The sequence below is a fragment of the Typopeltis vanoorti genome, chromosome 15, assembly GCF_054136105.1.
Source record: "Typopeltis vanoorti isolate ZY-2024b chromosome 15, IOZ_Tvanoo_1.0, whole genome shotgun sequence".
NCBI lineage: Eukaryota > Metazoa > Arthropoda > Arachnida > Uropygi > Thelyphonidae > Typopeltis > Typopeltis vanoorti.
In genome coordinates this window covers 117,787,901-117,815,699 of record NC_143563.1, presented here as the reverse complement: position 1 = coordinate 117,815,699, position 27,799 = coordinate 117,787,901, and the positions used below count along the sequence as shown (strand labels likewise).

The 27,799-nt window shown below is 35.6% G+C and overlaps 1 protein-coding gene across 2 annotated transcripts in view; it reads left to right on the top strand.

Moving 5' to 3' along the window:
* Nup75 (nuclear pore complex protein Nup75) overlaps nucleotides 1–27,799 on the top strand; it is a 492,606-nt gene that overhangs the window by 154,072 nt on the left and 310,735 nt on the right. For both annotated transcript variants that reach the window (XM_090404850.1, XM_090404851.1), the window contains exon 9: nucleotides 21,149–21,274. In XM_090404850.1, the coding sequence (XP_090260976.1) occupies nucleotides 21,149–21,274 (126 nt within the window). The remainder of the gene's footprint in view (nucleotides 1–21,148; nucleotides 21,275–27,799) is intronic.

The following is a 27,799-nucleotide window of genomic DNA, read 5'->3' as shown; positions in this document are numbered from 1 at the left end:
ACGCCAGTAGAATAACACGTGATCAAATCATTGTTTCTCTAGCTTACAGTTAATGATGTAACTCAGCTTGTTCTGTATACTTATGTACGCTCCAGATGATGATCTTGATGTGAAGATCGAAACGTCGGGATAATAAAAAAGTTTTTTTAACACGGTTGTAAATTCCATACAATTTTTGAAATGATTGTCGGAATAAGTGAGACATGGTTGGAAAAAGATGACATCCTGACAGGAATAGAGATGGAAGGGTATGATGTGTTTCGTGAGGATAGAAGGGGTAAAAAGGGAGGGGGGAGTGCTATTGATGATAGAGAAAGAGTTATGTCCATATAAAGTGGAGGTGCCAGTGGTTTTGAGGCAGTATGGTGTGAGATAGAGGTGAATGGAATCAGATACGTGGTGGGATGTTGTTATAGACCAGGTAATGTGGATGGTGGTGATAATGAAATGTAAAATCAAATTAGCCAAGTAGATAAGAAAAGGGTGATCATTATGGGTGATTTTAATTATGACAATATAGACTGGAATGATGAGATAGCAACCAGAAGTAAAGAAAATGAGTTTCTTTATTTTTTGAGTGATAACTACCTGAGACAGTATGTAACAGAGGGCACACTAGGATTGAGGGTCTTGGATTTGGTCATCTCATCAGTGGATGTAATTGTAAATAAGGTGTGAAATCATCCACCAACTGGTGAGAGTGACCATGAGGTGATTACCTGGGTGGTTGCCAGCAGTGTGAGGACCTCTGTGAGAAAAGGGTGTATGTGGAACTAGGGGGGGGGCGGTGATTATGAAGAGCTCAGGAGACAGCTTGCGGGTGTAGCATAGAATGAGGAGTTAGCTGGAAAAGAGATTAATGCAGCTTGGGGGAATTTCAAAAACAATCTAGTAGATGCAATGTCTAAATGTATTCCAAGGGTGAGAAAGTTAAATAAGGTAGTTGTGAGATGGATGAATAATGAAATTAAGCAAGCGATACAGAGAAAAAGGGCATTGTGGAGGCAGCATAAGAGAAGTGGAAATAACCAATTCCATGAGGTCTACAAAGACCAGCAAGGAGGGTGACTTGGTTGGTGAGAGTAGCTAAAGAGAGGTAATGAACAGCATTAGCTAATAAAGCCAAAAAAGAATCCTAGGGAGTTCTTTCGATATGTAGCCAGCAAAAGAAAGAATGATTATGGAAGGATGACATTGGAGAAAATGGTATAATGACAGCAGTTGCAGAATGTGTGGTGGAGATACTTAATGAGCAGTTCATAAAGATCTTTCAATCTTGTGAATGTGACTTCTTGGAGAGATTGAGAGCAGTTGATGATGGGGAGGAGAGACTGACTGTAAGTGAGCAAGAGGTGTTTGGGGAGTTGAGTAAACTAGATGTAAATAAGGCTGTGGGACTTGATAATATATCACCACGTATTCTGAAGGAATGTGCCAGGGAGTTGACACATTTTTTTAATATGAGTCTTGCACTTGGTCAAGTTCCTAAGGAGTGGAAGGAGGGCAAGATTATGCCAATTCATAAAGGAGGTGATCGAACTCAAGCATCAAACTATAGGCCTATCTGTGTGTCAGGTGTTGTGGTTAAGTTGTTGGAGAAGCTTGTGAGAACTAGGATCCAGAGTTGGGTTGACAACAATGGTATTACCTTTGATGGACAGCATGAATTTGCTAAAGGGAGGTCATGTTTTAGTAATCTTCTTACTTATTACAATAAAGTGACTGCTTCCTTGGACAGAGGAGCAGGATACACAGTAATATACTTGGATTTCGCAAAGGCTTTTTGATAGAGTACCTCATGATAAGTTGACAGTCAAACTAGAGCAGATGGGGTGGATATTATTAGATTAGTGCACTGGATTGGAGACTGGCTATCTGATAGGTATCAACAAGTTGTGTATGGGGGTGCAATATCCAGGAAAGTCACTAATGGAGTGCCTCAGAGGGCTGTTTTAGGGCCATTACTTTTAACTTGTATAATAATGATATTGGCGAAGATTTGGATGGAGATATTCTGTTGTTTGCAGATGATGCAAAGTTGGGACGAACCATAAAGAGTAGTGAAGATGTTGTGGCCTTGCAAGAAGAAATTGAGTGATTGGGCACGGAAATGGGGATGCGAGTTCAATGTTGCAAACTGTAAGGTTTTAAAATTTGGAAAACAAAGATAGGATGCAGAATTTATGCTTGGTGAGAATATATTGTTGGAGGTAGAGGAAATAAGAGATCTGGGGGTGATAGTGGATAAGGATCTAAAATTTAGGGGACACATCGCCAAAATTGTGAAGACAACACAAAGACTTCTGGGAATGATGCGGAGAACACTGACGTATAGAAGTAGGAAGATTCTTGTTCCGTTGTATAAGGCTTTGATTTGGGCACACATGGAATATTGTGCCCAGATTTGGTCACTGGGTTTTCAGAAGGATGAAGAGATGTTGGAAAGGGTCCAAAGGCGACTGACTTAGGTAGTTTCTGACCTCTGGAATGTTGAGTATGAGGAAAGATTGAGAAGATGTAATTTGCAGTCTGGTGGAGAGATTGGTAAGCAGTTGTTTTAAGATCAATGTTGGAGAAGTTCTACAGAGAATAGTGGGAAATCAGGGCTGAACCAGTGGTCATCCCTGGAAACTGTATAAAGTGGGTGTGAGTCAGGAGTGAGAGGCAGGTTTTTTTCGTGCAGAGTTGTGAATGATTGGAGTGCCTTACCTGAGAGTGTGGTGTCTGCAAGGAGTTTGAGTGTGTTTAAGACACAGTATGATGAGGTGTGTGTGTGTGTGTGAGAGAGAGAGAGAGAGAGAGAGAGAGAGAGAGAGAGAGAGATAAAAGGACCTCCCAGATGAGTCTTTGACTCCATGAAGTCTTGGGGGGTAATAGACAGAAAATCTATATGCATAATTGATGCTGTTACTTCAAGACAAAAAGCAAATAATAATCTATTTTTGCAGTTTTCTCGATTTTAGTCCTGTGTAATAAAAGCGGAACTAGATTACTTTTTTTAAATTAATTATTTTAATTTTTGAGAGTACTAGTTTCAAGATCACATAATTCTGAGATTAAAAAAAATATTCTTGGGAGAATTTTTTTTATAGTAAATTACATGGCAAGACACCTTGCCATGTAATTTGTTAAACTGTAATGTTTAACAATGGACATATGATGTATGCACACTTAGCTGGAACTGTTTTGTTTTCAAACATAATGTGCATCGTATCTATGGTCAGTGTGTGTGTGTGTGTGTGTGTGTTTGTGATGATTTAACGAACAATTGATATCTTAGTTTTTATTGCATTGAGGTATGTTGCATTTCTGAAGTTTCCTATAATTTCTGACAAATCAGTTGTGGGCAGTTTATGTTATTTCCACTTTCTGTCAACGTACAATATGGCCTTCATTTGTTGCAGTTGTATAATATGCTTACTTTTCCTTTCTATTTTAATTTGTTTTGATATGGATCTCTCTTTCTCTCTCTCTGAATTGTCCTGTTCTTTATATAGCATATGCCACATGAATGATTTTATAAACGCCTTGTTTCTTTAGGAGTGAATGAATTTGGTTAGGAAGATGAAAAATCTTGAAATCTTGCATAGTGGGTTGAAAATTACTTTTATATCATATTGTCAAAGTATTTAAAAAATTTTGTCCATTATGTGTTGGATACAAGGAAGTGCTGTTCTTTTGCATTTTTGATTATTTGTCGTTGTGTGAGGGGTTGCAAGATCTTTCTGATCTTCTACCTGTGTCCATTTTGAGATAAGTGTGGTTGTAATAACTGAGTTCTTGATCTCTCTTTTCTATGCTCTGTCCTATAGTGTTTTAATTGGAGTTCTAAGGATTTTTTTTTTTTTTTTTTGAGGATATTTGTGAAGAGAATTAGGGCATAGGTTTGCTAGAAGGTCCAATGGTTCTCTTACTAGTTCCTTTGTTTTTCAATAAAAATTATGCTACTAGTTGCAGCAAACATCTAAAGAAATTGTAGATTGGTGAATCTCTGACGTCAGTAGTCTTAAAGGCATTTCTATTTTACATATACTCAAGGCGCTGCAAATTCTCTTAACTAATGGATGTTTGGAAGTGAAACTTTTTATATCCTCAGAGACCAGCTGATGAGGCTTTGATAAGATTATTGGTGTTGTTTACATCCTCTTAAACCAACTCATTCATCCCCTCAAGAAACTAGGTGTTTACAAAATCTATGATTCATGTAGCATATATTATATATTTTATGTCACCTAAAAAAGGTCAGTATGACCTGTTGCATGAATAAATTTGACATGATTTTTAAATAGCTCAAGGTTGTCTTTGTGGAAAACAAAGTGAGGGAGACGTATGCATAGAACAGAAGAGGGTGAAATGAATTTGTATTGTATGTTGGCTTAAACAATAAACAAACATTGATGTGATAAAACTTCATACTAGTTGAGGCATCACCTGGTTAAACAAGGCCACTGCTTTTTTCTTTTTTTTTTTTTTAATCACAAAACTGTGTGAAGTGAAAAGTCAGATACTGGAACAAACACACCTTCAGTAGAATTGAAGATATGCACTATCAGCATAAGAAGTATCAATGGAAAGGAAACTGAACTGCCAGAAGAACAAGAAAAGTACTGTATTGACATAATTGGTGTTATTGAGACAAAGAAGACTGTGAGATCCTACTAAATACAGTATGATATAATCTGGCAATAATAATCGAGGAAAAGAAGGAGTAATGGTAGTGGTCAACACCAAACACAAAGATAAACTTCTTGATTGTATTCATTTCAAGTTGAATTTATGTGGGCAGACTTTAAAATGAGGAATTGGAAACACAAATAAGTGCCTATGGTCCCACAGAAATGTCTACAAATGAAGAAGTAGAGGAATCCTTTGAGCTATTATAGACAGATGCTGACATAAAGAAAATGGAAAAGCATGTTCTGATTGGAGATCTAAACAGCAGGGTAGAAAATGAAACCAAGGCATACTGAAATGTTTTGGGAAGATTTGGCGAAAAAAAGACTAAGTTAATAATAATGGGACGTACCTTCTGGATTTCTGTTCAGGACACAGACTAGTCATTACTAACACAGTAATCCAATATAAAGGTGTGCACAAATTCACATGGAGAGAAGACATGAGAAATAAACTTAATTGAATGTGTTATTGTTAACAGTGATATCTTTATGCTGGTTCAGCATCCAACAGTATATCATTTTTCTGTTTTAAGAAGAATAAAAATGAATATAATAGCACATTAAAAAAATGTGTGTTTAAGACATTTTTAAAAAAATATATATATATTATATATAAGAAATTAAAAAAAAAATATAGTTGAACAGCTTTGACAGGTGAACTGTTTACAGGTAAACTATAGACTCAACTGTAGAACTGTTGAATACTCTTTATTCAACAGTATTCAAGAAAAAATGAAAAAATTTGAAAACAAGAACTAAATTGAATGAAATCTGCAACAAACTTGTATGTAAAAGACCAGAACTGCAAAAATAAGCAGAAACACAGAAAACTTCAACTGAATTCTCAATTTAGAATCAGTTACATGCTACACAATTTTTAGTAAAGATGGCACATTAAATTGGGTAAATACCAGATCAAAAACAGGTGAGATCTTCCTAAGCAACAAATACAAGATATTATATTCAGACAATGGCAATCAGGGAAAAGGGGTAGCTATAGTATTCAACAATAAATATGAGGATAATCTCCTTGAATGGCAGACAGTATCGTGAAGTGATGTGTGCTGATGTCCAAATCTGAATGGGGAACTGGACAAGGAGACTTACTTGTGCGGTACTACAGAAGGTTCTACTAAGGAAGAATTGGAGGAATTTTTTAAGGCATTAGAGAAAGCAGCTGACAACAAAAAAGGAAAAGTTTGTACTTGTTGGAGATCCAAATGGTAAAGTAGGAAATTATTACCAGACATATAGAAATGTTTTGGGAAAATTTGCAGAAAAGAGCAGAGCTAATAATAATTGTAGGTACCTGCTACATTTCTACTCAGGACATGTACTAGTTATTACTAACACTACTTTCCAACATAGGAATGTGCACAAATTCACTAGGAGAGAAGATGTGAGAAATAAGTCTCATGGATTATGTTTTTACTTATAAGGAAATCTATCACTATAAAGCGGCAAAGGACATGAGACTGTGAACTGATGGATGAAGGTAGTTTTGTGGCAAAAGAAACTGTAGGAGTTACCATGAGGAGAACCAACAACCACAATATACCTGGAAGGGGAGCTTGTTAGGAAGAGGTCAAGTGTGTTGGCATTTGAAAGGTATTCTGGTTGGGAGATTGAAGATTTAATATAGGTCATTGGTGATGGCAGACACCTCAGCATCTCTGCCTGCTTAATAAGTGAAACTGGAGAAGGGGAGCCAATGTGAGTTGTGGACATGTCCACAAGAAGGATGACCTCACTGTTGGGGTATTTCAACTGCAGAAAGTCGAGCTTTAGAGATAATTGAAGAGATCTGAGCAGTTAATGGAGTTTGGAGAGTGATAGAGGGAGCATATGAAAGAGCAGGTTGGTTTGGTAGAGAAATTTTGAGCCAATTCGGATCCAACAGTGGAGATTCAAGGGTTTGCAGTCTCTCGCATGGTATGTTGGTTCTGATTAATGCACAAGTGCCGCCCTTGCGTGAAAGAGCTGTGTAATATGTAGTTTGAGCAGTTGTGGGACAGTGGCTGTTGAGGTTGCTAATTGGTGTTGTGTTCTGATAGGAATATTACTTCTTGTTTAGATGACTGTAGGTGGTGGTTTACATCATTTATATTGCTGTCAACGTCAGGGATGTTGGTAAAGTGAAAACCTTTTTTTTGGGGCAAGAATTAACATTGAGGTAGGTTGTTTGATTGGATTTCTGTCATTTTTTGATTCTTTTGGTTGAATTTTTGATGTTTGTTATGGTTGGATTTAAAAAAAAAAAATTTTTATAAGTTTTTTGGAGGAGAATTTTTGTGGTCTGTGGTTAAATTGCATTTCTTTGAATTATGGTCCATTGTATTTGGCGAGGAAGAGATAAAAATGAAGTGGAGCATGCAGTAAGAGGTGACAGACTTGAAACATACCACCCACACAGAGGGAACTCAATCCCCTGTCCACATATGGCCTTGACAATTCTCCCTGCAGTATTTGGTCTCCCTTCAGTCACGAACTGGCAAAATATGTGGCTACAGGATTTTTTGCTAGCTGATTGGGAAGCTTCCAAGTTTGTTACTACTTTGTTCCATCCCATATACAGAATATGGGACGGAACAATCAGCCAGAGAGGCATATGGTGAGATAATCTGCAAGGATAGAAAAATCAAGACTTCATGACAGACTTGGAAAGTTAAAGAGGCAAACAAGGAAAAGAAGAAAGCATATCGAAAGTTCCTGGCAAATAAGTCAGCTTGTGCTCTTAGAGAAATCAAAGACAAATGTAAGAAAGCAAAGTAGCATGTAAAACTAGCTAAACAGAAGTCATAGGAAAACTTTAGTAAGGGCATAGAAAACAAATATCAGATAGGTGGTAATATATTCTGGAGGCTATTAGAAATCCCAGAAATGGAGGAAAGAGTACTATAAAAGGAATCAGAAATGATAAAGATTATTTAAATTAAGGGGATATTAAATCCCACATTGTTTTAAAACCGAATAAGAAACTCAAAGATTGGAATCAGAGAGTTTCATGCCGAATTTAGTATAATGATAAAGATGATATTAAAAGTGATTATAAAAGTGAAGATGTTTGGAGTAATTACTTTGAAAGATTGCTAATTGAAATAAGCAGTGACAGCATGATGGTAATCTTTAAAGGTTATCTTTTTATTTTGTAATCTTTTAATTTTGTTGTAGAAACAAATAAATCAAAGAGGAATTCAGTTTACCAATTAAAAATGGGTGCTGTAAACTAGAAATGAAAGTAAATATTAATAAATAATATTAAAACTATTTTTGATGTTTACTCTGTTTCTGTGTATCTGGTGGAATGAAGCTTGTCTTCCTTACATATTACATTGAATATGTGAAATCTCAAAAGTTTGGTCTGGCACAATTTGTCAAATTATGAGGGCTGTTCAGTAAGTAATAAGACTAATTTTACTGTCGCGAAACCACTCATCACAATATTAATTTCTGTGGAATAAAGAAATGTTGCTGTCTGTATTAAACCAACAAAAGAGGTTGATAGATGGCGTATACAGGCTGATGTGCCAGAGTGTCACGTGACTAACGCAAGCTTGTTTTGCCGTGCCTACGAGCTGCGACCAGTCGTCGAAATGGAAGCTTCCTTGGAACAGCAGTATGCAGTTAAATTGTGTGCGTTTGCAAAAATCGGCATCGGACACTTTTAGCATGATATGCGAAGCTTTCCACGATGAAGCAATGTCGAGGGCAAGTGTTTTTCACTGGCATAAAACCTTTAAGGAAGGAAGGCAAAATGTGGAAGATCTTGAACGTGAGGGAAGATCTTCAATGTCCATCACAGAGACAATGATCAACACAGCAGCGATTGTTATCAAGGAGGATCGCAGAATTACAGTACGCCAGCTGAATGTTGTCCTGAATATTTCTGTGGGACGTGTTTGTGCCCGATGGATTCCCAAACTCTTGACACCAGAGCAAATGCAGCATCGAGTGGATGTGTGTACAGAATGGAAAGAAAGACTGGAACAAGAAGGCGACAACTTCTTAAAACGCATCATTACAGCAGATGAAGCTTGGTTGTATCACTATGACCCTACAATGAAACAACAAAGCAGTGAATGGAAGCATCCATCTTCGCCTACCCCCAAGAAAGCAAAAACTGTAAAATCGGCTGGTAAAGTCATGACCATAATGTTTTTTGACTACGAAGGCATTGTTTATCAACACTCTGTAGAACTCAGGAATACTGTAAACGGCTCATACTATGCGGATGTTTTACGGACAATGGTACAGCACGTCAAAAGGAAGCGTCCATTGCTGAAGAATGGCTTCTTAATGCACCACGATAATGCAACGCCACATATTGCTGGTGGTGTAGTGGACGTTTTGCAGAAGAACAACATAGATATCCTACCACAACCTCCATACAGTCCTGATCTCGCACTGTGCGATTTCTGGCTGTTTCCTCAGCTCAAGAAACCACTAAGAGGCCGCCATTTCGAAAGCAACAAAGCACGTGTAAAAGCTGCAGAGGCGGTTTTGAAAGAACTCTCAAAAAACGGACTTTCACATGTGTTTAAGAAGTGGATGCAACGGTGGGACAAATGCATCACATCTCACGGTAGTTACTTCGAAAAAGACCATGTAAATGATGGCAATTAAAGGTAATCTGTTTTCTGTGTAAATATAGTCTTATAACTTATTGAGCAGCCTCTGTACATTCAAGGAATCTGGTAAAACCAGTCCAGCTAATGATAGAGGTGACAGTTTCTCTTTTGTAGATGGTAAATTTAGTTAATAGGAAAATATGTGGGAATATTAGGTGATGCTTCAGAATTTTACCAATAGGGTCAAAGATACCATCAATTTTTTGATAGGTGCTGAGCAGACTTTTGGTGAATGTATCTGCCAGCAAAGGTAGATTTTCGGTAAACACAGGTTGTCAAAGTACCAGAGATTGTGGAAGCAAGAAGGATGTCCAAGAATGGTAAACTACCAACATTTTCTATTTTTCAATGGTGAATTGAATGCATGAGTGAAAGCTATTGATCTGATGTAGGAAAGTGGTAAGTTCATTTTCAGAATGAGGCCAAACAGCAAAAATGTCATCAACATAACGAAACCAAAGAGAGAGTTGAGGATGAATGAATGAGAACAATGTATCTTCTGTAGAGCAATGGTTTTCAACCTTTTTTATCTTACGCACACTAAAACTAATTACTAAAATTCTACGGCACACCATTCAAATATTAAGAAATATATCGACTGTTTCGAATAAATTAAAACCCATCACAGCCCTCTTTTTGAAACATCTCTTTGAAAACCCATTTATTTATGGCACCTTGTAACGAAATAAAAAAGAATAATCAAAGTTATTTATGACTATAATTATTTATTAATTTTTTCTAATATATGTACATGTAGCATAAATGTATTTTTTTTTTTAATCAGTCAGCCACCCGAGCTTGGCATTCTTACATTATGGCCCTTTTGTGAGGTCTGATTGTAGTTAGGCATTCCCTCAAATCTTTTACCAAGGTTTTAAGATGTGCGCTATCCTTGTTTTTTTATAGTGTTCATTGTAGAAATGCTAACTTCACACAAATATGAAATGGAGAAAGGAAGACATGCTTCAGTTGCCTTTTTTTGTGATAATGGGATATTCATTTCGAAGAGACAACCAGAATGAAATAGTATCTGCAGGTAGTTTTCGGTATTGGACCACTTTGTAAAATAAAGAGTTTATTAAAAATAAACAGTTAAAAATCCAACAGTTTCATTTGTCGTAAAACTTGCATCATTAGGGAATAATGATGCAAAGACGTTTTACACAACAAAAGGTTATTGATGATTAATTATGCATATTAGATGTTTTTTTATAATTTCACAACTGTTAAACAAATTGATAAAACAGAATACAAATGCTATACAGTCATACTCCGAAGTTACGCGGTATTTGGGACCAACAAAAAAGTGTGCAAGTCGAATTTGCGTAACTGGTATAATTTTGCATACAAACATACAAAATATTAGGACCAAAGGTTTACAAAAACACCTATATTTTTTAAGAAATGTAATCATAATTATAGTTTTTCGTACATAAAAAAAAAAAAGAAAGTTCTTTCAATGTCAATGGTTTCATAAAATCTAATAGATTCATCTGACGGCATAATGTCTTTTTCTTGTCATGCAAAATTTCTTCATAGCAAGCTAATGATTTTTTTATTCCTTACCTTGTGGCTACAATTTGTTCCTCATTAGACTCTTATGTCCTCCAAAATCTCCTTTCTTTTATGATTGTTCTTACTGTGGATTCCTGTAGATCAAACTTCTTTGCTAGCTCACAAATTTTCATTCTGCCTTCAAAATCCTTAATAATGTTGAGTTTTGTTTCCAAAGTCAATGTTTTCCTTTTCTTGCTAGCTGTAGAAGAATCGGACTTGCTTCCTTTGGACGACATTATTATTTTTTATGTGATAAAATTTTTATCAAGAACATAACATTAAACAATCACAAGGTTTGTAAACTATAAAAATCATGTATGAATGGAGACCGTGCGAAACACGTCAGTGCTTGTTCACAGCATGTGCGACACTGGCAAATGTGGCCGGCGCCGGAAAGATACAACTAGTGGTGAGATGTGAAGCGGGACGGGAATAAGTACATATATGAAACCGTGTAACTCCGGATTCACATAAGTCGGGGTATGACTATATTTAAATATATATTATCTTATATTACTTAAAATCATGATGTTCCCAAAATTTTTACAATATGAATGAAAAAGCTAAGCTATTTTCCATAATATAAGGTATTAATATATTGTTTCTTTGCTATTTCCATACCCCTTTTTCTAGGTTATAAAAATATATTAAAATCTCTTATTATAAATAAGAGATTTATTCCCCTTGGTCACTTGCTTAGTACTTCAAAAGCAACAAACTTCTTGCCAGCACACAATGATGTAGCTTTTGTAGACACCGATCAACCTTTGACAATTTGATCTGTTTAGAAACATGTATAACAGTCACTTTCCTGAAATGAGAACATGTAGTTTCAATATTTTTCAACATGGAAAAAGCCTGTGACACAGTCCCCGGAGATATGGCATATTAAAATACTTGTTTAATCATGGACTGAGGGGTTATCTTCCTGTTTTTATGAAGAACTTTCTATCCAGCTATCTTCCATAAGTGGGAATCACATTGTCTTGGCCATATCATCAAGAAGGGGGGGGGGGTTTCTCGAGGCCCTGTCTTAAGTGTGACCCTCTTCACTATGGAACAGCTTCCTCCCACACTAGGCAGTTGCCTTTATGTTGATGACTTAACAATTTACTGTCACTCTTGTAACATAAGAGTTATTGAAAGGCAACTGCAACAAGCAATTGATCATGTCTCTTCATGAGTTCTTTGTCATGGGTTTCAGATTATCAGCAGAAAAACCTCTCTGTATGCTTCTGTTTTGGGACTCACCTTTGACAGAAAGCTAACTTTACACACATTTGTCATCTTTGAGATAATTGCAAAGATGACAAAAGAGGAATGAGTGCAGAGGACACTGAATGTCCTCTGCACTCTGTCCTCTAGACAATGGTGTCAGCTCATACTTTTTCATCTTACTGTTTGATGCTCCCTTATACTGACTACACCTAGTTTATAAAATCAAAGTTAATTGCCCAATGGCAACACTCTTTAACAGAAGCACTGATGAACAAATTGTATGAGATTAAGCCTGCCAGTCTAGTCAATATAGGAACAGAAGAGAGGAAGCTGTTCTTGCTAGGTCCCACATTGGTCAAAGTCATTTCACATGTTATTTAGTGAGGACTGATGATCCGCCTATGTGTGAGAAATGCAACACCCATCTTACAAATTAGTCATGTTCTGCTGAAGTGCAAGCACTTCACATGAGAGAGAAAGAGAGGAAGAATATTTTTACTTATCTGGCTGAGCCCTATACATTGAGATAGATATTATCAGACTCGTACAGATTACATTATGTTTTTAGATTTTTTCAAAACATTAATTTATTCCAAGAAGTTTGATTATGGATTTGCTTATATGTAAATATCGCATTGTAGATACTACACTTTGTACATATATTTTATAATCTTAACTAATTTATTCCCTTGTAACTTTTTATTTATTTATTTATCTATGAACACCCTGTGTACTGCTGTAACCTGTGTTCAGGCACAGTATGACCTTCTCTGTCCTTGTGTCATTAAAACAACAATTCAATCAATCAAGCATGAAGCTTACCTTGTTGAAGCAACACTACTTGAAATAGAGCTGGCAAAAACCAGAATTATGGAAAAGCAGCTGGTGTAGAAGATTAGTCCAGAAATGCTCGAATATGAAGATATAAAAGTATTACAATAGCTACACTTCATAATTCAGAAGATTTGTCACAGAGTCAAATTCAAGATTATTGGAGTAGAGTGCTTATAGTACCCATCTATAAAAAGAGAAATAAATATGAATGTGACAATTACAGAGGAATTTTCTTAGTGTTCCAGGTAAGATTTATGGAAGTATACTTGAAAAATGGCTAAGAAAGGTTGAGAAAAATAGTAGAATAAAAACTTAGAGAAAAAAAGATTTCGAAAAGGCATATGACAAAGTGCCAAGAGAAGAGCTGTCAAAACACTTTCATTGTATGGTGTGAATGGGTATCAAGAAATACTTAGTCTATGTTTGAGTAGTAAATCAGCAGTTAGAATTGAAGTACAGGAAGATTGTCATCATCATCATCAAATTCCTGCCATGTACCCTCAAGGGATGTACAGGATATGACAGTACTACATGAAAAAATTATATCATTACTAACTTCCTATCTACAATTTTCCTCCAAATCAGTCTGTTACTTGTCAAGACTCCAACATTATCAGATCTTATATTTCTATCGTCTAAAGCACTTTGTACCGTATCAATCCACCTATATCTTGGTCTTCCTCTGGGTCGTTTTCCTGCCAACCTGGCAGAGAACACTTGTTTTGCTAATCTTTCCTCTCCCATTCTATTTAAGTGACCATACCATCTGAGATTAGCTCTGCTGACGCATTCCTGGATGCTGACAATGTCAAGTTCTTTCCTAATATCCTCATTTTTAATATGATATTGCCATTGATGCCATCTGTTCACGCCTCTAATCTTTCTCAGGACTCTCATATCTGCGGTCTCTAGTCTTTGGTCAAGTGTTTTACTTCTGACCCAGCTCTCAGATCCATAAGTTAAAATTGGTTTGAACTGGTTTAGAATTTTAGAATTTGGTTTAGAATTGGTTAATATTGATTTTTTTATCTTTGCACACAACCTCACCACATGCCTCTCTTGCAGAATCAATCAATGTTTCCTTCAGAGTTTGCCACTGAATCTCCAAGGTTTGATTCCTGTTCTCAAACTCTTTCATTTTCTTTTCAATAATATTTCTGTATTTTAGTCTACAGTTCACATCTGAGAGCTGCTCAACTTTTATTCGCTTTAAAACTTTCTTATATGTTATTCTTTTCAATATGAAATTCAATTTTATCCTGCTCAAGACTAAATAGTGATCACTTCCAATTTCAAATCCTCTGTACACTCTGGTGTCCTGCACCAGGGAGAAAACATCACTATCAACAATAACATAGTCAATGAGACTTTTCTTATTCCTAGCCTCTTCTCTCCATGTGAATTTGTGCACATTTTTATGTTGGAACATGGTGTTAGTAATAACCAGTCCATGTCCTGAGCAGAAATCCAACAGATATTTGCCATTATTATTAGCTTTGCTCTTTTCTCCAAATTTTCCCAAAATATTTTTGTATGTCTCACAATCATTTCCTACTCTACTATTTAGATCCCCAACAAGGACCAACTTTTCCTTTTTCATTGTGTCAGTTGCTTTTTCTAAAGCCTCAAAAAATTCCTCCACTTCTACCTTAGTAGAACCTTCTGTGGGACCATAGGCACAAATAAGTCTCATTGTCTAGTTCCCCATTCTCATATTTGCCCACATTACTCTACTTGAGACTGACTGCCATTCAAGAAGATAAGCCTCATATTTTGTGTTGAATACTATGGCTACTCCTTCTTTTCCTTGATTGTTATTGCCTGAATATAACATTTTGTATTTATTGCTCAGAAAGATCTCGCCAGTTTTGGTCTTTTTTGTTTCAGTCACCCCTATTATGTCGATCTGGTACTTATCTAATTCCTCAGCTAGCTCCATTTCTTTGCCATTCAGGCTTCTTACGTTGATAGTACCGATCTTTAACTCTGGTGATGTTGAGTTGGGGTTTGTTTTCAGATTTGTTCCAGTAGCTGACTTTTCGCTGTTCGCCCTGGTTCCCTGGCAAAAACAACGGGGGCCTTGTTTAACCGGGCGACGCCCCAGCCGGCATGAAATTTTGTCATGTTGTACCATCATTTTTTATTTTGGTTTAACCAATAAGAATACAATTTGGTCGGCTAAATCCCAAATTGCCAGCCCATCCTCGTTCGTTCAGTATCAAAGTAGATACCCAACAGGGTGCACCACGAGAAGGTGAGGATTGGACATTAGGTCAGAATCCCTGGTCGGTTCTCCGCATTCCTTTAAAGGCTATGTGGAGGTCTCCTCTCAGTTATACAGCTTTGACCCTTAAGCACCCCTTCAGGAAGATTGTTTGATGTTAAATTAGGTGCGAGACAAGGGTGAAAGTTATCTCCACTGTTATACATTATCCATATTATTATTATTATTATCTAAGACGTCCAGGGAGTCATGGACTCATCGAGGGAGGCTATAAATCATCCAGACCAGCTATCATACCATTCCTTAAATTCATTCACACTAGATGCACTCAAACTATTCCACTCATGCTCTGCTCTGTGAGAACAAAACCTAGCTGTACCCCTTTCTCGACTACAAACAACCTTAACTTCCATGGATGACCTCGTGTTCTCTCTCCCCTTCCATATAACAAAGATTTTATCAGATACTAACCTAAAATAAAGTCTGCGCGGTTAGCCTAGTGGCTATGCGCTTCGCAACCATATGCCTGGGGAAGGAGTGTCCTAGGTTCGATTCCCGTCGGTGACGTGAGGAGCTGAAGGATCTTCCTCAGCCATAGCCAAGTTAACCAGTCTTGGGCGTGGACAGCAGGGTTTTTTCCCCAGTTTATTCTGGGGTTTTACATCCTGCAGTGCAGGCAAACTGGCCTTGAGAACTCAACACTACAGGCCATAGGATACACCGGGGCATAAGGCTGACCACCTTATCCTGTAAACGGATTGAGGTCCGATGATCAATGGACCCTCGACACCGCAAGGTAAAAGAGGGTATAAGGAAGAAGATAACCTAAAATATCCATTCAATAGTTTATAGACATCTATCATATTACTCTTTCTCCTATTAACCAGAATCTGACCACCTTATCCTGTAAACAGAGTGAGGTCCGATGATCAATGGACCCTAGACACCGCAAGGTAAAAGAGGGTATAAGGAAGAAGAAGATAACCTAAAATATCCATTCAAAAGTTTATAGACATCTATCATATTACTCCTCTTTCTCCTATTAACCAGAATCTGCAATCCACATACTTGCAGTCTATCCTCTCAATCTAAATCATATAATCTGGATGTAATCTTTGTAACTCTTCTTTGCACCCTTTCCACAGCTTATTTATCCCCTTGTGATCTCGGAGACCAAATCTGTGCACAATAATCCAGGCATGGTCTTATCGAAGCCTTATAAAGAGGCAAAATGACTTCCTTATTCTTACATGTCAAGATTCACTTCAACATTGCAATTATCCTGAGTTATTTCCAACTTTTGCTATGGGACTTTTAAACTTCAAATTCCTGTCCACCAATACACCGAGATCCCTTGCCTCCTCAGTTCCTTGTAGCATAACTCCACTAATATAATATGCTGCTGGAAATCTAATCATGCCAAAGTGCATAACTTTATCCTTACTAACATTAAACTGACAGTCATTTTTGTTTGCCCAAATTTCCAGCCTATTCAGATCATTTTGTAAGTGCTCGTAAAGTGAATGTAGCATTCCTGATTGCCCTGCCTATCTTTGCATCATCGGCAAACATTTACACATCTGATGTTAGACCCTGCCTGAGTTCATTAATGTATAGATTGAACAATAATGGCCCAAGGACTGAAACCTGAGGTACACCACTGGTCACCTTAAATCTGTCAGATTCACACCCACTGAATACCACTTTTTGATATCTATCTGTCAACCATCCCCTGATCTAAGCCAAGCGTTTATATTCCAATCCCATAATTCTCCAGTTTATGCAACAGCCTTTCGTGTGGTATCCTATCATATGCTTTACAAAAATCCAAAATTATCATAGTGTATCCATTCCCTGTATTCAACTCGGCCAGTAACATTGTTATAAAATATGAAGAAATTGCTAAAACATGATCTTCCTTTAGTAAACCCATGCTGCTCCTTGCAGAGATTAGCTTGCTTGTCTGCCCATTTCTGTATGCAAGTTCTTACCAACTACTCTAAGATCTTCACTATCACACTAGAGATACTGATAGGTTGGTAATTAGACACATCAGATATAGATCTCATTATGAAGGAAAGTGGTATTAAACTCTATCAAAATTGGAGATGCTAATCTCAGCTCTACTTTATACAGGTGATGTTATACTGCTAAGTAAATCCAGTATGTGTGCAGGATTCCCTGACTAAATTGAAAAACTGCTGTAATGAATCTGGTTGTAGCAGTGGATGCAGCTTTTGGTTTAAAACTATTGGGTTGGCAAATACGTTTGTTCGGTTTATGAGTTAATACTAGTTTATGCCACTTCGCCTGTTGCTATTGTTGCTCTACTCTGCAACGCTATTGCGCAGTTGAAAGGTGACATTTCACATAACCTTTCAGTGAATTTTTGCTCGGCCTACTTCAGTTGCATGTGTGTAACATATTTTTAGAAATGGAAGGAAATAACTTACATTACCGGCATATTTTGCTATTTTATTTCAAAAAAGGCAAACGAGCTGTGGATGCCCATAAAAAAAATATGCAGTATATATGGGAATAGTGCCTTAACAGAACGTGTATGCCAAAAGTGGTTTGCCAAATTCCGTTCTGGAGATTTTGACTTCAGTGATGCACCAGTCGCCTGACCGAGGTTGATTAGAGTGTTGTGATGGATATCGTCGACAAAAATCCATCACAAACAGTTCGGGAGATTGCTGCAGTATTGAACATATCCCATACAAACGTTGAAAACCATTTTCACAAGCTGGGATATGTTTCAAAACTCAATGTTTGGGTGCCACATGAATTGACTGAGGCCAATATAACTGCTCGCATATCCATCTGTGATTCGCTGTGACGTCGCCAAAAAACGACCCATTTTTGAAGCAGATGATTACTGGAGATGAAAAATGGGTCGTGTATGATAACATGGTATGTAAAAGATCATGGGGGGGCACAACAGCAAACTGCCGCAAACAATTTCGAAAGCAGGATTGCACCCAAAGAAAATCATGCCCTCTGTGTGATGGGATTATAAAGGTGTTGTCCACTACGAGGTATTACCATCAGGCAGAATGATTGATTCAACTGTCTATTGCTCACAGTTAACGAGACTGGCCCGTGCAATTATCATAAAACGTCCTGAATTGGCAAATCGGAAAGGAGTTGTCTTTCACCACGACAATGTCAGACCCCACACATCGTTAACAACCTGGAGTAAATTGTTACGTCTTGGCTGGGATGTTCTGCCACATCGTCCTTATTAACGGACCTGGCACCTTCCGATTACCACTTATTCCGATCGTTGCAGAATTCTCTGAACAGGAAAACCTTCGCTAATGAGGAGGCTGTCATAAGATACCTGGATCAGTTTTTTGCCAATAAACCTCGAGAGATTTATGAACATGGCATAATGAAGTTGGTGGACAGATGGCCAGAGGTCATTGATAAAAAGGGTCAATATATAACTGACTAGTATGTATTATATATATTAAATAAAATGTTTCATTCCACTCGGAAAAAACTGAACGAACTTATTTGCCAACCAAATACTTATAGAGAAAAGAAGAGAATTTAATTTAGAAACTCATCTTTTGTTTATAGATTATGAAAAAGCATTTGACAAAGTAAAAAGATATATCCATTTTTATATATTACAAAGAATAAATATACCTAATATTTTACTACATGCAATGTTGAATATATACAAAGATAATAAAATAAAAATAAATGAAAAAATCTCTGAAAAAAATCTATAAACCAAGGAGTAAGATAAGGATGTCCTCTGTCTCCAACACTTTTTAATATTTATATTAATAACATATTAATACCTTGAAACACTTTAAATCATCTAGGAATAGATATTTCCCAGAATAACAAAATAAATATGCTATTGAAAATGTACAATACTCGAGCATTTCATACATTATTATATGGCAGCAAAATTTGGGCAATAAACAAACAAAATATACAAAGAATAAAAACACGTGAAATGAGATTTGTGAGAAAAACTGCAAAATATACATTATTAAGACAAAAAATAAAAGAATGAAGATATTTTAAAAGAACTAAAAATAAAATCAGTAGAAGAAAACCTAAACAATTACAAACAAAATTGGATAGAACATGTAAACCAACTGGCCAACAATTGATATCTTAAACAATTAATAAAACATAATCCAATTAGAAAGAGAAGTCCAGGTTGACCTCAAAAGAGGATATTAGATAGATAATGAGATTGGAACAGATCGATATGGTCTATATCTGTAATTAGCATTATGATGGTGAATCTGGTATGAAAATCAGCATTAAAAATATAAAGGCAAATGAAAATAGGCAGAAACATTGAAAACATCAACTACACCCTAAATGGAGAAGCTGTAGAACAAGTAAAACATTTAAGCACAATGAAGATGGCAAATTAAATATGAAAAGAGACAACAGAATTAGCAAAACTTGTTTGGTAGAAAGTTAGTTTATAGGAAGTGAATAAATTTATATGGAATAAGAGAGAAATTAGTGAAAACATTAAACTAGCTGTATACAAGACATTTTCAAACTAATTTTAATTTATGAGTCTGAGAACTGGGTTAGAAATAAAACTTCCAATCAGAGATTGGAGACCACTGAAATGAGAATCCTCAGAAAGATGGGACTGATCAGACTGTCATTATATTATTAAAATTCAGAATATTAGGAAGGAACTTGGCTTTTTTAGCATCCAGGAATTTTTTAACAGACCTAATCTCATGTGGTATGTCTTTTAAGCATTATGGGAGAGGAAAAATTAGCAAGACATTAGCTCTTCACCATTTTGGTAGGAGCAAGACTCAGAGTAAAACCAAGATCTCGGGAATTTATACAGTAAAAATGCCTTAGAAGACAAAAATATATCTGCATTTGACATGTATCCTTAGGGAGGTACATGTCAAATTCCTTACATGTATACACCATCTCTGAGGGTATATCTCAGGGATTTGATAATGATGATAATGGCAAATTAAATATGGAAATAAACACTTGAATAAGCACAAGTCAGCTGGTATTGTGAGAAGCCAGTTGAATAAATTGATATGAATAAGAGAGAGAAATAATAGTAAACTAGTAGTGTACAAGAGAATTTTTAAACCGGTTTTAAGTTATGGTTATGAGATGTAGGTTACAAATAAAAACATCAAAGATGACACTAAAAAATATAGAGTTCTTAGCAGTGTTAAGGCGTATGAACAGTTGACATTAATGGGAGAATCATATTAAAAATTGAGATATTAATAGGAAGTTGACAATGTTAGCATTCTGAATTGTGTGAGAGCAAATCTTATCTCAGCTGATGCTACAGTTGTAGAAAAAAGACTCAGAGGAAGACCAAGATTTAGGTGGATTGATAGTCAAAAGTCAACAGATTGGTATTAATGTAAACTTAATCATGTAGTATCTGTATGTCCCTTGTGGTTACATATTAGGAAATTTATGATGATAATAATGATGAATTGGCTTAAACATTTTCCATATTTGATTTTTAGAACTCATTTTCTGAATTATGTGAAAAAAAAATGAAGTAATATATATGAAAAAAAAACTTATCAAACCACTATACTAATGTACTATAGCAAGTGTCTAAACTTTTGTTGATGGGAATCATATAAGACAAATGAAGCAGTAAATTTAAAACGAGTACGTACTTTTGAAATGCATGAAGGAATTTGCCATTTACCATAAAATAAAATAAATAAATTATAATAATTTTTATGGTGGGAGAAAGAGATAGATCCTAGAGAAAAAGCACAATAAATTAATTTCTTTAAGGAATTGAATGAATATGATTTATTCTCTCCTTATCACTCACCCCCTCCTTATTAACCAGAATGAAAATTACATCATTTCAGATCCCTCACCAGTTTTTTTTAAAGTATACACTTTTGTAATATTTGATTATAGGATTGAATTTATTGGTTATGTTGTTTTGTTTTATATATTTTTATAAATTAAATAACAGGTTGAACTTTCAGGTTTTTAATTTTTGCTTTCAGATTTTTCAGTACATTTTACAAGGGAACATTGAATCTGCACGTTTAGCTCTTACTTCCCATATACATTTCTCTAGAGAAGATTTTCAAAGAATAGATGAATTATTAAGAAAAATGCCAGTTTATAAGGTACTATTTGATATAAAATATATTTTATTATAATATGAAATGTTTCATTTTGCACACAGTTACTTATAATAGGAAAATGTTGTTTAAATTACCTCCTTCTGTTTTGAAAGGTGTCTGTACTGCAGTTGTGAAGATGATTTTGCCCTTTGATTCAAAAGACATTGGTTCAAATTTCCATTGAATATGAAGAACCTTTGTAATGGCTTTTTAACTGAAGGCAAGTGTAACTCGAGTTAGCAGAGTTTTCCATCATGAAAAAAAACTCGGAGAACTCGTTTAACAAGCATAATGTACGGACCTATAGCCACGGTTGTGTAGTTGTAGTTCCAATCAAACTAGACATTTTATTATTATTTTTTTAATTTTTATATGAATCCCATCTTCAAAAGATGGTTAGCTTATGGTACATTAATATTAATTTCAGGGGTGGACTAAGGGTTAAATAATTAAGAACTGTGCTATAGAGATTAAGCAGGAAACTTTTGCAAGTCACTTAACTAGAAAAGTGTTTCATCATCATTAAATTCCTGATATGTACCTTCTAGGGGTGTATAGAATATGATAGTACTATATAAAAAAACTTACATCATTACTAACTTCCTATCTACAATTTTCTTCCAAATCAATCTGGGTATTGACTGGAACACAAATCTGCACAAAAACTTTGAGAACCAAGGTTCACATTATTGTTTTCCATTGTAGGACCGCAATATGCAATCCCCACATTATCCTAACTAACATGCAATGCTGTCATCTTCAGTGATGCAGAGAGCACCAACAACACAAATGTATTGTTTGTGTTGTTAGTGCCCTTTGCACCACTGAAAATTATGGCACTGTTGTTTGTTCATGTGGTTTAGGAATGTATTTAGTGTTTGGCAGCCATGGGGTCAAATGCCAAATATATTATCAAATCTGAGTCAAACTTTGGGCATTTGACTTGCTGAATCTAGATCTCATTGCTCGAAGTCTTCCATGTAAAAGTTAGCTATGGGGAAGGGGGTCCATGTTTGTGCCTTCTGTTTGTAGGTCAAAATTATTTTGCATCAGGATATTCATGAAAAGGGGGGCACATGCATCAAATCTGAATAATAAATCTTTGTATTGTGTTTTATGTAGGGGGGGGGGGGGATGACCTACCAACTTCTTGAGTGCAGCTTCTAGTTTCTTGGCTAAGTGGTAACTCGGATTGTCGATTCTTTCAACTGTCAGTCACACTACCACTAAAAATTTTAACATTTTTGAATCAGTTTAACTCCCTAATAATCTCAATCCAAACCTAACTCCTCTTAATATATTGTTTCATGAAACCTTGCAACAAGCTCACTGTTAGTTATCTCTGTTCCACACCTGATGATATTTTAAAATGAAATGGCCAGCATTTAGATGTTGGTAGCTTGCTATGTACATGACAGGTTTTATGTTCCTTTTATTCTTTATTGTCAACTATTTAAAATTCTTTGCTCAATACATTTTTTTTTATTCATGTTTATTCATTTTTTTGGCTATCTGATAAGTTTATCTGTACTCAGACAATTGGATCTTCAACACCTAATTATATACCAACTCAGCTTGAACAAGGCCTGACCCAAAGCACTGTTGTCCTTACCTTCAAATATGCACACAGGTATATCAATATAATAATCCTTATTTAATATAATCCTATTTATTTTGTATCTCTATGACCTAGGTTGGATGAAATGGACATTCCATTACCAAAAATAGTTTTGCTTTCTTTGTATATATATATATATATATATATATATATATATTTTATTTTATACTTAACATAATACTAAAGTTTTATAAAAGTGAAACCTGGTGAAATGTTTAAATGTATTGGATATTCGAAGCTAGGTTTATATGACTTGCCAGTAGAAGTATGGTGAAAGTAAGCAACAGCTTGCTTAAAATACCTTGCATTCTTCCTATCTGAACATAGCCAAGCAAATGTTTTAGAATTGAAACTGTTAGATAGTTTTTAAAGTATAACTTTTTTGCCATTTATGTATTTTCATGTGCATTTTAGTAGTCATTATATAGATTAAAAAAGTGATATATGAATAATTAGTGTCAACCTTCCACTTTTTATTTTATTTATTATTTTTTTTTTTATGCACTTTAGATGACAGGTCCAACTGAAAGTACATAAAACATGATTTTATTGGTTTCCATAATGTAGTTTGAAGAATTATATGACACACTTCCTTCACTTGAAAAGACTTTGGTTCGGTTCTCATTTTGACAGGGGGAATCTTTATAGAAGCTTTTTCATTTTGAAGGTTGGATTGATCAATATTCTTCTGATATCTTTCTGGTAATAAATCAGAGGTGGAATTAAATGCAGTTTATTAAGAATTTACAGGAAGGAACATTTACTTTACTCCTTAGTGCTTGGGTTGAGAAAAAAAAGTTGACTCTCTGTAGACAGCTTTGCATTAGAAACACCTGGATACAAAAGAGTTAGAAACAAAGTAGGACAAAAAGTTCATCCTAATAGGCACTTTTCTTGTTAATATCTTCTGAACAGATAGAAATAGTACAGATATTTAGTAGAAGTAAAAAGAGAAGCTGGAATTTAAATGAAAGTCAGTTCCTGTTATTATTGTTATTATTATGAATACTCTTCCAGGGAATCTCAGAATTCATGCTTTGTAATTACACCCTTGGCTTTTGGAGATACATTGGGAGTGAGTTCTGCAAATTCTCATTTGGATTGATATTGCAAGATCATGCTAATAATTTGAATGTTTCTTTTATATTTCCTCACATCCATACAGTTCCATAGGCCAGTTATTGTCTTGGTTAGCTGTCTCTTCCATCTCTATCTTCTGAATCTAGGATACTATATCTGCACACAATTGTCCAGATGTGGTCTTATCGAGCCTTTGCAAAGTGGGAGAATAACTTCTTGTTTTTTATAAGTTATTCTTTTCATCAGCACATTCATTTGTGTGATGTGGTGGCTAAACTCCTTGACCTTCCCCCCCCTCCATCCAAATCTTTACTTTCATTGAATCTTTGCAGTAGATTTCCATTAATATAACACTACTTTGTTGCCTTCAATCTGAAATGAATAATGATACACTTGGTAATATTGAAATCATATTTATTGTTATTTACTTATATAACTATCTGTTCTAGTCAACTTTCAGTAATTCTGTAATTAGTATTAGTTTGATCCCTTGTTGTTCTTGCTCCAACTTAGCATCAGCAAATAAATGGATTCCATCTTCCAGACCACCACCAATATCATTAATATAAAAGCTAAAGAACAATGCTTCAGTACAGAACCCTTGAGGATACCACTGGTCGATCTCCTTCTCTTAGACTTGAGCACCTCTGTATAACTCTTTCTTATACCTCTGTCACTCACTTCCTATTCATGTTACAAATTTATTTTGCATAACCAACCCTTTGAGTTTTCATAACAGTATCACATGTGGAATCCTGTTAATTGCCAAGGCAATTAACAGGATTCCACAAAACCTGTTAAACCCAGAGGTGTCATGGTTAATTGATTCCCCTTATCCTCTGTTGTCCCTCTTTTATTTAATAATTAGATTACTAAAGCCTACCTTTAACAAATAATACTGCCCTTTGTAGAGGATCCTAATACTATCTGCCTGCCTTTAGATGTAATCCTTTTGAATATCTTGGGATCCACCATGGATACTGATTGGTCTATAATGTGCTGCTTAAGTCCTTGTATTATAACTCTTTCCAGTATTCTTTTAGCACATGTGCCAATATCCCATCCAATCTGACTGTTATATCAAAATCTTGTAACAGTTTTAATACTTCTAACTCATATACAGACAGACCACGAGATGCATAAATCCGTACTTATGTAAGAAATTCACCCAGCCCCACATGCTGCATTGTCCCAGTTTCCACGTGTCTCTTGCTGTGGTGTTATGCTTATTTTCATATTTATGGTGTTTATTTTCTAGATATTATTCATAATGGTTGGTGGTAAACGTGCCCTTTAATTAAAATGTGAACTATGTCACAAACATACTGCGATCAATCCAGAGATGAAATTGCAGATAATAAAGAAATATGAAGGTGGATAAAGCTTATCAGGTATAGTATGTGAACTCGGTCTTGCAGTATCAGCAGTAAATATCATAGTAAAGTATGCATCGCTTATAAAAAGAATACGATAAAGGAACAGCCAGTATGAAAACAGCCAGAATAACAAAAATATGTGATGGTGCACTAATGGAGATGGAAAAATTGCTTACAATATGGATGGAAGGCTAGATCCAGAAGCGTGTTCCTTTGAGCCTTATAACAATACATGTAGAGGCTAGAAGTTCATTTGAGGACTTTAAGGGCAAATATTCTGAAGGAACACAGTTGTTTGCTGCAAGTGGTTTGTTTGTTTTAAAAATCCTGCTGGCTTTCAAATGGTCAAATTGTAAAATATGTTTAGTATGTTCAGCGTTTAAAAATTGTCCAACTGGATACGGTGTAAAATATATTTTTTTTTTATGTTAATACAAGATGTTTATCATTTGTTTTACTATTTAATATTTCTGCATTGCATCAAATGTTTATTTTTTGCATATATACGTTTGACATGACAGTCTACGAAAAGTTGGGAGGGAGGGGGAATCTGATATATATAAGTTTTGACTTGTGTAAGGAGTTGCGAAATGGTCTACTTGTATGTCAAGTCTGTACTAATATTCTTTTGTTCATTTCCCACTCAGCTTATAGAGAGAAAAACATACTATATATCTTAATAAAGTGAACACTCAACAGCTTAGTTATTTCTAGTGCATCTGACACTTTCCTTCGTTCAGCATTACTGAAGTTGTTCTTCCATAATCATTCTTCATTTCATAGCAGTAAAATTTTCTCCTTTCACCTGTTTGGTAAACCTTTCATGATCTCATTTTACCATCCATACTTTGCTAGCCTTTATGTTGCTCTGAAGTTGCGTCATCACTTTTCTCACTTGATCACATCTACAACATTCTCTTTTTATTCATCTCTTGCTTTAACTCAACTGCTGAGAACGTATTATTACAGGCTCGGAAATACACACCTGTTTTTGTTGAGCCTGTATATGTACAGTTGCATGCCTTCCATATTCAGACAATTTTTTAGTATGGAAAGAATTGTCGTAAGATATTCAAACTTCGCGGGTAGGTTCCTTCATCTATTGCCAACCAGTCGAAGTTTATTTGACTTGGCTTTCTGTCCTTGTATGACATCTAAAGAGAAAAATTTGAACTGGTGCAACTAATCATATGCAGCACGATGCCTAAACCACCTGACTGCAGGGATTTCAGGGATGTCACAATATGACGTCCACCAGTAAATATCCACGTTATCTTACTGATGATCAAATTTTTGAATTGTTAACAACAAATGAGTCGGGAGAAGAATTGTCTGAGTTAAGTGAATTGTGTACTTCAGATGAAGAAGATCCTGGTGATGTAAGTGTTACAAGCGAGCAAGATAGTGACAAAATCTCGATATGAACGTGCAAATGCGTACCAAAGATGTATTGTTCAAGTGGCGTGATGATGCATTTACTTCAAGTGTACGTGAATTTGATAGCAGTAATTCAGGAATAATCACAGGTAATATCACTGATGATTCTTCAGCTTTAGATCATTTTGAACAATTTTTTATCAAAGAACTAATGACAACAATAGCTGATGAAACAAACACGTTTCATACCTTCACCACAAATAATAGACCATCTACACTATCTTCACGACTAAAGCAGTGGAAAAACACCATCCTTCAAGAACTTTACATTTTTCTAGCTATTACACTGCTAATGACAAGGGTAAAAAAACTTAAACTTTCTGAATATTGGTCTAGAGATCCTCTCCTCTCAACCCCCCAGTTTTCTGATTTGATGGCCTGGGACAGATTTGTTGTTACTTAGATTATTGCATTTTAGTGATAATGAAAATCAACCTGAACGAGACATTATATAAGTTGAAATCTGTAATTGAAAGTCTAAGAAAAAAGTTTCAGTAAAATGTTCTACCCCTTTCAAAATTTGTGTATAGATGAAAGTCTTGTTCTTTTCAAAGGTAGATTATCATTTGCCCAGTACATTCCTTCAAAAGGAAGTCGATTCGGAATAAAACTATTTCTCATCTGTGACTGTGAAACATGTTTCATCACATATTTCATAGTGTACACTGGGAAGGACACAGACATCTTCCTTGAGTGTGACCTTGGTGTGTCGGGTGCAGTTGTGAAAACACTTACAATGAAATATTTACATTGGGGTCACACACTATGGATTGACAACTGGTATTCCAGCCCTCTACTTTTCGACTGGTTGCATAAAAACAAGACCAATGCATGTGGTACAGTCAGGAAAAATAGAAAGGGAATGCGTAAATTTTCACAGAAACTAAATAAGGGACAAATAGAAGCAAAACATACAGACAATATTCTTGCAATAAGGTGGCTTGACAGGAGAGAAGTTTCTATGCTGACAACATTGCATGAAAATTATGTTACATAGATGGACAAAAAAGATCAACA